General features: G+C 41.4%; 1 protein-coding gene across 4 annotated transcripts in view; it reads right to left on the reverse strand.

Annotated features, from left to right (window-relative positions):
* Nucleotides 1–12344, reverse strand: part of FAM172A (family with sequence similarity 172 member A) — a 266793-nt gene that overhangs the window by 112124 nt on the left and 142325 nt on the right. For all 4 annotated transcript variants that reach the window (XM_037373139.1, XM_037373142.1, XM_037373140.1 and 1 more), the window contains one exon: nt 2403–2522. In XM_037373139.1, the coding sequence (XP_037229036.1) occupies nt 2403–2522 (120 nt within the window). The remainder of the gene's footprint in view (nt 1–2402; nt 2523–12344) is intronic.

Raw genomic sequence — 12344 nt, forward strand, 5'->3', positions numbered from 1 at the left:
GAAGGAGCAGCTGTGCAACAGGTCTCCACCACGACTGTAACCTACAATTTTATGCATCAGTTGACCCAAAGACTCTTGCATGGTGAGCGCAGAGGTAGTACGGTTGCTATATGGTGTAGCTGCTCCATCACCCTCATTATGTCCCCCCCACAAAGCATGAAAAGAAAGTGATCAAATATGTATTTGTCATAAGACAGTAATTGCCCATCAGCTGTTCAATTCTTTTTTTTTTTTTTTTGGAGTTCTTTACAATTACAAAGTGCCATATGGATATAAAGTTGAAGAGAAAGGAGAGCATAACAAAATAAAATCTTAGAAATTAATATTGTGATAAAACAGTTCAGAGTTTATTTCAATGATACCTGCTTCAGTGCATGCATTATTTAATTAAACTGCTTTCACTGGAGCTCAGATATCAAACCACCTCCACCAAAACCAGGTGTTATTAACCTTTGATTTTTTTTAAAAAACAATCGCACCACATTAAATATACTTCTCGGGTCTAGTTTTGCATGACAGATATGTGATGTGCCAATGGTTATATATTATATTCTTCCTCTCAGGCATGCATCTCCTGCAGAGACAGCAGACTACAGAAGCTGACCCTTACTGAGACCATCTTGTCTCTCTGACAAAGCTCCTTTTTAACTTCTTACTTACTGGTTGCTTCCTGTGATGGATAAAAACTTTAGCTCAGCTTGTGATAATTTCACAGGCCCTGAGCACCCTGACCCTGGAAGCCCCAAGGTCAGAAGTCAAGTCTTGTTCTGAAACATCTGTGTGCTTCATATTAAAGTAGAACAAAAGTGAAGAAATATCCACCAGTGTGACAAGAGAAACAGGCAAAATGGGAATGACACATTGGTCATCTGTTACCCATGCCACCTCAAGCCACTGACTGCAATGTGATGAAAAAACTCTCCAAGACTCCTTCGAATAAGCACTTTGTTTAGGAAACACTGAGAGAGGTCTCCAGCTGATTCCCACTCCTGCCCTGTGCTAACCGTACCGTATCCGTAGGTGTCCTGCAACCCAAACAACACGGCTTTACAAAACCTACAGAAATTCTGCTAATGCTTCACTTTGGACAGACAAGGAAAGCCAAGACAGAAGGGATGCTCCCTACCCTTCACTGCATCTGAGGAGTAACAGGCATGCGCAAAGCAACCCATTTCTTGCCTAGAGCTGTGATCATAAAAAGAATTGTTCATCTCCACAAAGCTGGCCTCTTATAAAGTTTTGCAACTATTTACCAACCTGGTAATAAAATACCTCTGGAAAATGACCAGCTGACCTGTTCTCAAGTCTCTAATCAATACATATCTTACATGTTGTAAAAATACTCTTCTAGAAACACAGGGAAAGTAAAAATGGCCTTAATTTCTACAAATTAAAAGGATTAACAAAAATGTTATGTTCTTAAAACAAGACAAGTGGTCCTACTCTGGATTCCTCTTGCTACTTAGAGAAGTACAAGATTGAAAACAAAACACTCATGCATGCATTTTCTTAACTGAGGCATTCATTCATCTTATGCCAGGCAGAAACCACTTTTACTAACTTTCGTGCTAAACTGATGTGTTACAGACAAAAGATGTACTTCAGCTCATTCCTGTGTCTATAAAACCAATTGCAATGTTCTGCAATATACGTTTTCACAATAAACAAGGAGCTTTTTTTTTTTTCCTTTTTACCACTTTTCTTCAATGAACATGTTCTGATTACACCAGCATGTCACAATTAAATCAGGAGCCTATAGCTACACTTAAAAAAAAGTACACAGCTTCAACAGGCAGCTTCATATAGCAGGTGGGGTCAACAATCTGCCTTCAGAGACAAGGGTGAAAGACTGACAAGCTGCATGTTCAGCAGTCCCAGCACCAGCGGTAGGGCAGCTCTACACTGAGCAGAGTCCCCTCCACCAGAACCTAATAAATGAAAAAAAAAAAGTCTTCCCAGCAACTTCTGCAGGCCTTTGTGGAAAACCTGCAAAACTGGGTAAAACCCCCAAATCTCCCCTCGTCTTCCAATATAGTTCCAATCTATACCCAAAAAGGTGCATTTGTTAATGTGACTTTAAAACCGTTTTTGTACATTCTCAGTCTTTCTGCCCCAGAGCACAAACCCATTGAGCGCTGCCTCTTGGTGCATAGCCTGGACACAGAGGATCTATGTGTTTTGTCTTCCCACAGTCTTTTGGGTTTGTGCACACTTGGGACCTTACTGACTAACCCAAAACCAGAGAAAAATGCAGTGACCTTCCAGTTGCAAAGAAATCCTCACAGATCTGTATCTGTTTGAAGTTGCTCCTAAATGGTTGCTTTCAAGAAGGTGATCACAAGGAATTTAGGAAAATCTGTGAAAGGCTTCAGGAAAGAAGGCAATCGAGAAGTCACACTTACCAACTCTACAAAGGCAAGTCCACCATAGCTGTGAGCAACAAAAACCACGTTCTCTGCAGCTGACTGGGAAATAAAATGGTCCCAAACATAAACTGCATGTTCTTCAGGAGATCCATTATCCTGCAGAAAGAAATTATGTTTGCGACAATTACCTTTTAAACACTGGCAATTCTGTCTAAAAGCAACATGTTCCTATATGATAAAGTGTTTTGTTAAAACAAACCTCCAATGAATATACTCCAGTGTCAAAAAAAGAACAGATTAATTTGTCTAAATAAAAGAAATTTAAGATTGCAATTTAAAGGCAGTAAAACTGTTGCTTTACTGTGGCTTATTTTAATAAATACAACAAAAATTATGCATCTGCAAAATTTTGTCTAAATACCATGATGGTAATTCAGCTAAACAGAGGCATTCAAAGAAATTATGAGCCACTGCTCTGATTTTCATTCTTTTGACAACTCTTTGTCAAATGTTTGTTCACTGATGGTTTGTTTAAAGTAGTTAAGCCTTAGTCTGGTAAAACAAATAAAAACAAGTAGGAACAATATAAATATAATTTCAGTCTTTACAATTTTTTCATATTATGGGCCAATGGAAATCTGCCAAAGATTAAAATTATGGTATTTGCAACTACCCTTTTGCATGCAATTTTTCGCAACTGTGGACTACAAGATACAGCACAGATAAAACACCTCTTGACTGCTCACATGTCAGCCATTACTTTGGAGTCTGTGGTAGTTAGGGGAGGCTTTTCTTATTATTATGGAACAAGAATTTGTGAACGCCAGTCAGTGTAAGCGTCACTGAAGGCATGGGGATGATTTACACTGATTTTAGCACACTCTCCTCAAACATGGGTGCTCTGTGCTCCCACCTCTACCTCAGAGGTTCTCAGAAAGCCCTGCACACTTCTGTATATTACTTATTTCCCCGGTTGTCTGTGTCGTAACTACAAATCTGTCTAGTCCCAGATGACGAGAGTAAGATGCTCTGCTAGCTCCCCTGCCCCACCAGGGTTTCACACCCTCAGCACAGCACTGCAGGCGCTTTCCAGGCTCTTTTGTGCCAGGAAGAGCTTATCAGTCAAGGTCACGTCATTTCCTAAAATTTGCATCCCTTTCCTCCTTTGCTGTGCTCCACCAGCAGCTTCATACCCCTGGGCGACTGAGATGCAGACCCAAAGCCTCATTTCCTTGGGGGAAATAAAGCACAAACCAGCAAAAGCCACTGGCAATCACAAGATGCTTATTATATAGTCTGCATTATTGTAACTTTACCAAGAACACTGAAGTGATTTAGGTCTTAGTCCCAGCCTGCAACTCAGTTTTGGGAATTTAAGCTCTTATGAGTGTCTAAAATCAATGGGAAGACAGACAACTAAATAACATGGTGGATTTAGGCTTTTACTTCCATTCTCACACCCGGTTTCCTAAATAAGAGTGAGAAGGCTAGAAATCTTTATGGATCTGGACCCAAAGCTTTTAAAACAATTATGTGCTTTTATATTTTTTTTTTCTCTAAGGTAGCAGCGATTAAAATGCATTTATCAAATTTGCCAAAAAGCACTGAAGGTATTCTTCTTAACCGTGGACAGATTCTGCTCTTGATTGACTATGACAGAACATAGTTTTAACTAATTATGTATCAACTATTGTAAACCACCTCAGCATGAGAAAGGGCTTATTTCCTTTCAACCCTGTTTGAAATTTGATTGTAGAGATAAGTAAGGGAGGTAAAGACTCCTCCCTTTCTGAGGAAAGTGGGAAGTTTTTCAAAAGAAATTGAATAAAGAAAATATGATTGACAGACCAGTTATTAAGATAAAGCTGAAGGACAACTTGAACTGGTGTTTCCTACGGAAAAGTGATGTACACTAAGTATGATATGTATGGGAAAGGCATATTAAACCCTGGAAGAGTTTTTAAATGACTAGTTTATCTAGAAGATTTACTTTAGTTAAATATGCAGTAGGTATATGTTTGTTAAATAATAACGTTATCAGTAATTCTTTTAACAGCAGTTTTTGTACAGGTACGTAACCCTGCTTTAACATTCTGACAAAAAGAGGTGGTTTCTGGTTAATATTGCCTTTTCAGGTATTTTATGTTACTTCTACAGGCTGCTGGGAAAAGCACACAATTTTAGGTTTCCATAAGACTAAGACAGCAGCAAGAAGCTTCTAAAGGATTCAGAAATTCAGCCCAAAAGAGCCTCCACCAATTAAAGCATAACCAGTGGTCTAGTAAACCGAATCATTAACTGCACAGCTTCACAGTCCAGTACAAAGACTCAATAGGATTTCATAAAGGCAATAAGAAATGAGCTGGAACAAGTTAGATATAGACTGTAACTACAGTTTCCTTTGTTACCAGTGAAAAAAAAAAGCCATAAAAAATGTCAGGATAAACTGTGTTGCTGTACACACTCTGCTAAACCCTAAACAAGGTAAGAAAAGCACATATGTGTGAGAAGGAGTTCGGGAGGAGTCATGTATGTCTAGAAGAAAAGCTCTTTCTTCAGAGCATCTGCTTATATTTTTCCCCTCGTAACAAGCCCATCTTTTAAACAGCTCAGATGGAGAATAAACCGGTGCCGTGTCCGTACAAGAAACATCTGGCTGCAGGAGTGGGCACTGCAGAGTACGGCCAGTCTCCTTTGGATTTCCAGTGGTGCTGGGTCCATCAGGATTAACCTCCTCTGCCTGGCCAGGGTTAAATGATGAGGCTGGATGCTGCAGTTTTAGCATGAAAGGTGACAGTTCGAGGCAGCTGTTGCTTTTCTTCTTTTCATCACAGCTAAATACAATGCACTCATATACCACCTTGCTAAATTATTTGATGCAGTAGGAGCTCCTTGGTCATGCTTTACATAATTATCTATATGACTGTACAGAAGGGGATGGAGACATCAGGCTACATCCCCCAGAAGGCAGCTGAGGCTGAATGCGTCCTCATTTGGGAAACAGACTGAGATGGAAAGGTGCTGGGAGAGCTGAACTTAAATTTGCAGCTGCTGAAAGTTGGTCACCTATAACCAGTAATTCTGGGTCTAAGGATGAGGTCTGATTCTTTGGAGGTGTGGAAGTCATATAACTGTGGGTCTCCATCCCTCTGAAAATCCACACCCCCTCCTACACCCCCATACAGAATTAGAAATAAAAGAAACAAAAGTTAAGAAGCTTGTCATGAGAAAAGGCCTCTGTACAATGCTTAACGAAAAGTAACCCCAAACCAGGCACTTACGGGGTCGCTGCTGCTAAGGTACCTCCTGACTGGAGTCCTGCACCCCAGCTCCGTGGTGCTTGGTGGGGGATGGAGCAGATGCTCTGAGCACAGAAGATGCAGCCTTCGCCTGTGCTCCCATCATGCAAAATCCTACCCGCCTCCATTTTTCATGGAACACTATCAGTAAGACTTAGCCTTTAATTAACTAATAAATGAAGAGACGTCCATGCCTTTTTCCTAAAAAAACACTGCATTTTTGCTCTTTTCACCAACAGAAATAAAACGAATATACCTCATTTGCTGTCAGTGCCTACCAATGCTATGGAGACTATCAGATATTGACCACCTGTCATACTTGCATGCAGCAAATCCCACCACTGAAGATTGCCTTGGAAATAAAGGTGGATAAAATCATTTAACACAAGTGTTGCCAAGGAATTTTAGATGGCTGATGTTATATTTACTCATTTTCCTGAATGCTAGAGGAGGTACACATTTCTGGAACCTGCTATAAAAGCAGCATCCACAAAAGTAATATAGAATATAAGCACCCAGGTATTAGGTTCTGATTCGGTTAATGACAGGTGCATGGGGGGGCTCATCAAAAAGATGCTCTTGCCACATGGACATACTCCTTTTGAATGAGAAAAGATCATCAAGTGTTTGCAAGTAGAATGAAATTTTTATTTCATTTTGAAGAGATGAGTATTCACAAATACTGGTTTAAGAACAGAACAGATTCCTTTTTCTAGGGATAAAGGGCTTTCCCCCCGGTATTTTTTAAACACTATCTCTTAACTAGGTATAAAAAATCTCTCATTTTTTAAATCAAAATAGCAATTGCTCAAAAACTGGTAATAAATGGTTAACAAGGAGCTTTTCATTTTAGTATCAAAGGTTTAATCAAGTAGTTCAACAGTACAGTCTATGAAAGTAATATGACAATGATTAATAAATTCATGTTTCTCGTATATATGAAACCATTTAATATCCAAGGGCCAGAACCTCTCCTACAGCCGCTGGAAGCAGCAGCTTGCGATAGGGAAGATGCTGCCGGTTGCTGATCTGCTTGGCCTCAGCTCAAGTCCTGGCATGGGTCAGGGATGTCATGGGCTGCTCCAGCCCAGCCCAGCTGGTTTTAGGGGGGACTTTACACCCAGAATGTCTAAGGTCCAAGCAACTACGTTGTTTCAGGGTCTATGCCACGCTAACAGAAACGCACTTGTATAAAATGCTGCTTGCTGTCTCTGTTTTGCTTTGAGAAAACTGGCTCGCAGATTTACAGCTCTCCTGTAATCGTTTTTAAGTCCCTGAAAACCCCAAATGATTGTGGGTAAATTCTCGGGCCATCCATTGTGCAAAAAAAAGGAGGCAGAGACCACAGATTATGGTCTGTCATTTTTCCCAGTATTGCTAGCACCTAATAGTTGAACGGTATGTAACATCTTAATGGCTGGGGCCATTAGGAATATGCAGATAAGCAGTGTGCACACAGTGAATACGGTGTTACGTTCTGTTGCATTCAAAAAACAGGTTGAATTTACTAGTGTAATATCACAGTCATTAATTGTTAAATACCAAGCTGAAGTGATGCAGCCACCGAAGCCTTATCAACTATGCCAGATTCTAACACCTAGACATTGCAAGGTCTGCAGTTATGATGGACTACCTGAGTTGATAACACATGGAATTATCTAAACAACATTTACATATTTGTGTAATTATTTCCTAAGGTTAATTAGCTCCTGCAAAGCAGCTTGCCCTTTGAGACTGCTTACCATGACAGGTTCACATATTTCCTGTTTCGATGCCAAATTTTACAATTTTTTTTTTTTTGAAGTAACCTGTTGCTGGAAAGTTACAGTTGGGGCAAGAGCTGGAGGCCTTGAACTACTGTAGGCTTTACTGGGGCAGAGCAGCTCAGATCCCATCTTAAAACTTCTAATTCACTGAAACTCAAAAAAATCAAACCAAGAAAATCAAATTAGTTTTAAGCTCCAGTGACAGCTCTCTCCTTTTACTTTGTTTTTTTAAATCAGGGAGTTGGAATCACATTTTTTTTGCGACAAGTGAAAAGTGAAATGCATACAAATAGGGAAATATGCCATACAACTGAATAGCTTTTTAACAATTTACTTGAAGGTGGTTTCTATAATTACCGCTTATCACAGCAAAACAATTTCTCCTTCTAGCTCGATAAGTTACTGTAAACAAGTATGGTACATGTGTTAAATATGGGTGAACAGAACTGCACACTGGCTGGGAGGCAGAGAGATGGAGAAGGCTCAGGTCTCTTGTCTCCAGTCCTTCCCTAGAGAGGTTAGACCCTTCCCCACCAGCAAGACCTTTGCAGTTCTGTACAGCTCATCCCATCGCCTCAGTGAGCCTTGGGGCACGCAAACTTTTGCAATCTCCCAACCCTTCTGAAAAAGCATTAAATTAAAATTGATATGTCATGTTAAGTATAACAACATAAACACGTAACCTAGAAGCAGCAGCCTGTGACCGAAACAATCTGAGATGAAATAGCGTCTTCAGTGGAGACTGGCTAATGCTGGTATCTTCTGTACAATAATAGCTGTATTTTACTGTACAGAAAACTCTGTTCTATTAAAAGCAAATTGTATGTTTGAGGGTCTGAAATGAACAGTGAAGGGATACAGTTTGTTCCCTGCTGCTATGCAGTTCTTGATTATCATAACCTGACTCACGCCAGCATCGTATCGTGCAGCACCCCTAGGTAATGGACCCAGTAAAAATTAAATGGATTTCACTGGAAACTCTCTAGAAAGCATCACTTTCACCAGAAAGTTAATATATGTATGTATGTATATGTATGTACGTGTATATAGAAACCAGAAGGCATGGGTGATGAATGCTGAAGACAAATGAATGGGGAAGATTTTAATACATGCTCCTGCAATGGCAGGATCTGTGGAGCTCTGGCCTAATTAGGTACTCAGTAAGTTAGGAGGAACTCTGCCACTTGCTGTAATACCAGCAGAGTTAAAAACAAACTCTTCAGTCCTTGGAAGAACCCAACAGCCCAGAGATGGGCATCTGGGGTTTGCCACCACTGGGAACAGCCCCTCTTAGCTCTGGCTCTTCACGTCCTCCCATCACTGCACTCCCTTCTCCTCTGTGCTACTTCACTACTCCTTATACGCTTTCCCTCCTTTCACAACCTCAAATTAAAAAAAAAGAAAAGAAAAGAATAAGGGTGATATCAAGTCTCTTTTGCCCTTTCCACCACACCACCTCCTGTTCTGGCACGGCCCTTTTCCAGCAGGTGCCCTCTCTTTTTCCTCCCCCAACAGCAGCCTTATGAGTACTAAATGATGCTCATCAACTGCTACATTTTCCTCGATTCTTCTGCAAATGCTTGCCTTACGCGAGACAAAACCTGTTCCATTACAGCGGAACATAATGAAACCACATGATGGCTTATTATCACCGAGAAGCTCCAAAACCTCACTGGAGGACAAGATCTAAGGGATCTGAAGGCAAGAAAGCTGGAACAGAAGGCAAAAAAATAGCCAGCATGTGATTTTTTTCCCCACAAAGACAGAAGCTGTGGTATTACAAGCAGAGAAGAGGAGGAAAGTAAGGAAAGGACAGGAAAAGAGTGGAAGCGAAGACCTTGTATTTATATTTTTCTGCAGCATGAGTACCTGAAGACATGACTTTACAGCATCAAACTCAGGCCATTTAACAAGAATTCATCTTTAATGGAGAAATTCCAATATGTTAGGAAGCAAATTCCAATATGTTAGGAAGCATCCCATCTACTTGAAAATCTTTTTCCCCATTTTAATCACAGAATTGAAAGAACCCTTGCACAGATATTTCTGACATGCATCCTGCTCCAGCCCAAGAGGTGATCACAGGAGGCAGCAGGACATTTTACTAATAGTAGAAATTGTATTTCTGCTTTACTTACTGAAATGGGTAACGCTAGTCCGTATGCTAAACTTACGGAGATACGCACACACGGAGAGAAGCTGCCTTTTGCAGAACTCTTAAGTAACTGGGTTTTCAGGAAGGATGGTGATGGACTGCTGTCTACACTGGGCAACTGCAGCTGTAGGAAATGAGACAAAAGGATGCTGTGCAATACAGCAGATGAGGGTAACAACATCAAGATCACCTCAGCAGCAAAACAGCGGTGACCGGGGGGGAAGATACGGCCCCAAAAGCAATGGTGGAGACAATTTTGTAACAAATCTTAAATCTGACAACACATGTGTTGGGAATTCAGTTCAGCAGGTCTTAGCAGGTGTGCTGGGAAGCAAGGACAATGACTGAGCAGTGGGTCAAGGGAGTTACGTTAGTTGCTGCATCCTGAGTTGACTGAGAAAGAGATGGCTTGAAAGGAAACAAGAGGGGAAGAGATAAAATCATAACAACTGATGCTTTGGCCTTGAAATTTTGAATGGAGGACATGTTTCTTTCCTCCCTTCTTCTATGGGCTCTGTATGGGTTTTATTTACATACTTTGCCCCATCACAACAACAAAACCCAGCAGGATTTGATCAGCCGTGTAGGTGGCAGAGTGGGTTCATGGTCACCAGCATCTGGTGTAGCTCTACAGAAACACGGAGCATTCAATCTGCAAACGCTCAACACTGAAATAATGTAAATACATTATTGGTGAGTGAACGTTATTTAATTCAGCAACTGTATTGATATGTATTCAAAACCAGTCACATCGTATTTTCCCTTACTTATGACCTTAGCAGGGATTAAACCAAGAGCCCTCAGATGTAAACCCACCAGTCCCTTCCACTTATCTGGCAGGAATAATTGGGGAAATGCAAAGACCATATTATCTTTTTTAAGGGCACTTTCTGAGATGGGGGCAAGATATATACTGTGGCAGTAGGCAGCAGCTGCTTTTGAGACAGAAGGAGAGACCAGGTATCAGAGTAGTGAAGTCTGGTCGTTTGCAGAGTTGCAAATATAAATAGCATTGCTGAGGTTATTATTTGGCACATGCCTTCGGAAAGCAATATGGCAAAGTGACTTAAGGTTGTGTTTTTCGTATTACAGATCTCAGTCTTATTCCCAGACCTATTTGAGGCGATTCCATGTAATTCCTTGTGCCTATTTTATTTGTGAAGTGGGCCAGTGATGGAAGTGTTCCCTATACAGCTCATGAAGCCCTAGAAATAAAGATGTTGTGTGTATAGAGTCAGCAGCAGAAAGGAAGACCAGAAATCTTACATATTGCAGTTAAATACACATCATATTAAATGAGAGAGCAGTCCCACCTCCAAAGCTCCCAACAACTCATCAGGAAAGCAGGCAATCTTGACAGACCCGCTAACTGAACACGTATTACATGAAACGTGCCGTATCTGGCGTATCTAATACCTAAATAAAAGATGTAAAACAAAAATGCATCTGGCAGACTGAGACAATATTTAAACTGTCACCATCAGTGGAAAGGGGATGAAGGGATGGCTTGGGAGGATGCGCCGATACCCGCGCTTCCCTATGGCTTGAACTGCTGAGATTAGGTTTAAAATGACAAGTTTTAGCTAATGCAAGACTGATGATATCTAGCCAGGTTTTTTACATTTCATGTTCTGGCTCCTCCCTGGGGCCCCTGTTCTCCCCAGCTCCCACTGCAATTACCATCCAAGACGACTTTGGATCCTGTCCCACTTTTCCCACTTCAGATGCAAGCTGGGCTTTCCCTGGTGAGGGTGGTCAGGAAATAAAATTCAGACGTATGCTATATATATGTGGGAACAGAGGGAGCTTGGATCCTAACCTCCCTCAGGGCAGCAGGAGGGAGCTACTTTTCCCCTTTATATCCAGCTTTATTGCACACAAGAGAAAAAACCGAAGCAACTCCAAGCCAGACAAGAGTTTTCCCAGCTAAGCCTTCAACTAACTCGATTTCCGACCAACAACCTAGACCTGCTTCTGGACTAAAAAAAATCCCAAACCACTCCTTCCTCCCATTTCCAGAGTGCTCCAACCACCCCTGCTTGGTGAGGAACAAGCTGACCGTGGAAACCAAAACGTTCTTTCCACCCTCCTGGCCACGGGACATGACTCCGATCCCTCATTTATAATATTTCAACAGGCAAACAATGGCCCGAAACCACAGACCGGAGTCGTCAGCGCCCACAGCTATTCTTCACAGAGGTGCCAGTGGTCTCAGCTGCCTTAATGCATCGCTGATCTAATACTGTATTTCAGTTTTGGCAAATGCAGGTCTTCGCAGGAGGCCTTCAGAGCGCTGGCACATCAGGACCATGCAGGTGTTACAGCAATATACGAGCATTTTTAACAGGCTGGGGCTGCAGGTGGAATTTCTTAGCTCTGCATTTGAAATGGAAGTTGAGAGCAGTGAGCTCGGCTGCAGATCCGTGCAAAAAATACATGCACAAAGCAGCAAACTTTACCTGTGTTGTTCAATCCGCAATGGCTCCATGCAGCAAAGGCTCAGCCTTTTCGCACGGTGAATGTTTTCTGCTGCGAGGTTGCTGTGTTCAAACGCCCTCCCTGTTTCTTCAGATTTTTGTTAGGGAATTCGAAAGACTTTGTAACTTGAAGGGCTTTGCTGTTTACAAAGTAAACCCCAGATCTCAGGCTAAATTAATTAAGTCTCGAATGTTATTATAGCATCATCTCCCTGGCTGAAGTGTCTATCTGCTTGTCAGTCAGGGTAAGACAACTTTGTCAGGCTGTTGTTCCAGCCTGG

The sequence above is a fragment of the Falco rusticolus genome, chromosome Z, assembly GCF_015220075.1.
Source record: "Falco rusticolus isolate bFalRus1 chromosome Z, bFalRus1.pri, whole genome shotgun sequence".
Classification (NCBI taxonomy): Eukaryota; Metazoa; Chordata; class Aves; order Falconiformes; family Falconidae; genus Falco; species Falco rusticolus.